The sequence below is a fragment of the Phaethon lepturus genome, unplaced genomic scaffold (assembly GCF_000687285.1).
Source record: "Phaethon lepturus isolate BGI_N335 unplaced genomic scaffold, ASM68728v1 scaffold47203, whole genome shotgun sequence".
NCBI lineage: Eukaryota > Metazoa > Chordata > Aves > Phaethontiformes > Phaethontidae > Phaethon > Phaethon lepturus.
The window spans coordinates 577-2,059 of NW_010529386.1; the positions used below are offsets into that span (position 1 = coordinate 577).

At 41.8% G+C, this 1,483-nt stretch overlaps 1 protein-coding gene across 1 annotated transcript in view; it reads right to left on the minus strand.

Moving 5' to 3' along the window:
* Positions 1 to 255: 255 nt before the first annotated feature.
* LOC104618342 (TBC1 domain family member 8-like) overlaps positions 256 to 1,483 on the minus strand; it is a gene marked incomplete at both ends in the record, with an annotated part of 16,384 nt that continues 15,156 nt past the window's right edge. Inside the window, 2 exons of the mRNA XM_010283909.1 lie at positions 256 to 406; positions 823 to 1,005. Of these exons, the coding sequence (XP_010282211.1) occupies positions 256 to 406; positions 823 to 1,005 (334 nt within the window). The remainder of the gene's footprint in view (positions 407 to 822; positions 1,006 to 1,483) is intronic.

Sequence of the window (1,483 nt, forward strand, 5' to 3'; positions counted from 1 at the left end):
TACACAGATGAAGCAGATGTTATTTCAATTCTTCTGCATATCATCTCATATTATCCAGAGACAAAATTTTTATAAATCTACCTAGGTACTTCCTTGCACTTATTAGTTCAGTAGCTGATCATCTCTCTTCTGTAAGCACTATCATATGCTCCATGTAAATGACATTTAATTGCCCTTGGGAGATTTCTTCCCTAAATATTTCACCATGTTCAGAATCAGATGATGCCTACAGCCAACATTTCTAAGAGTGCTCACCTGAGAAAAGCAGCCAGAGTTTGCCTCTTAAGGATTCAGGGATTCCCATTGCAACAAGTTTTCTGATCTTCTCTGTGCGAAACATGCACACAGTTCTGCCATACTCTACAAAATGGTCATCCCACAGGCTCTCCTTGATTTGCTCCCTAGACTGGGAACAAGAAGGTATCGTTTAAAAGAACAAACACTGTGCATATGAGAACTGGTAAATAGAAACATTTACGTATTAGAAATTCTGCAAGGTATTTCCATTACCAATGGATATGGGAAGTCTGCTCTAAGGACTACAACTTTGCCCATTTTGCATGCAGAATTCACTACACAGGGGCGAGCAGAACTGATCACAGAGGGAAAAAAATTATAAATATTCACCAGAAAGAATTTGGGGGGAAGGAGAAGAAAAAACTTCAAGCAAACAGAAAAGCCTTTATGCCATATCTAACTTCTCCAGCCAATACAGAGTTCATTTTACTAATGAGTATCTCTTTGAATGTCACCCCAGCTTTTAAAAAAAAAAAAAAAACAAACCAAAACCACTCCTACAAACCTCCCCCAAATGTTACATACCTTTCCAAAATCAAGGCCCGCCATTCCTGACTGATGAAAGTCTGACCTCAGTGCTTCTGCATTGAGCAAATAACTGCTCTCCTTTCCGCATTCGCTTCTCTCCTTGCTTTGTAAAGCCTCTGCTCCTGGACGTGCAGACTCGCTGTCCCTCAGCATGCACGTGGATCCCAAGGCAGGAGTGTTCTGCAATGCAGAATCAAAGTGGTAACAACTGAGAAGAGGTTAAGAACTATGTCCTCAACTGTCTTCAAGACACAGAACTGGATTAGCCTTTGCCTGTTGCATCAAAGCCTTTAACACTTTTCAGGAGGAAAGGCCTTACTCAAGACTTTATACAATTTATCATTCCTTTGTGTAGAATCATGGAACCTTTGGGTTGGAAGGGACCTTTAAAGATCATCTAGTCCAATCCTGCTGCAATGAGCATCTTCAACTACATCAGGTTGCTCAGAGCCCCGTCCAGCCTTACCTGGAATGTTGCCAGGGATGGGGCATCTACCACCTCTCTGGGCAACCTGGGCCAGTGCTTCACCACCCTCACTGTGAAAAATTTCTTCCTTATATCTGGTCTAAATCTTCCCTCTTTCAGTTTAAAACCATTATCCCTTGTCCTATCGCTACAGGCCCTGCTAAAAAGTCTGTCCCCATCTTTCCATATAAG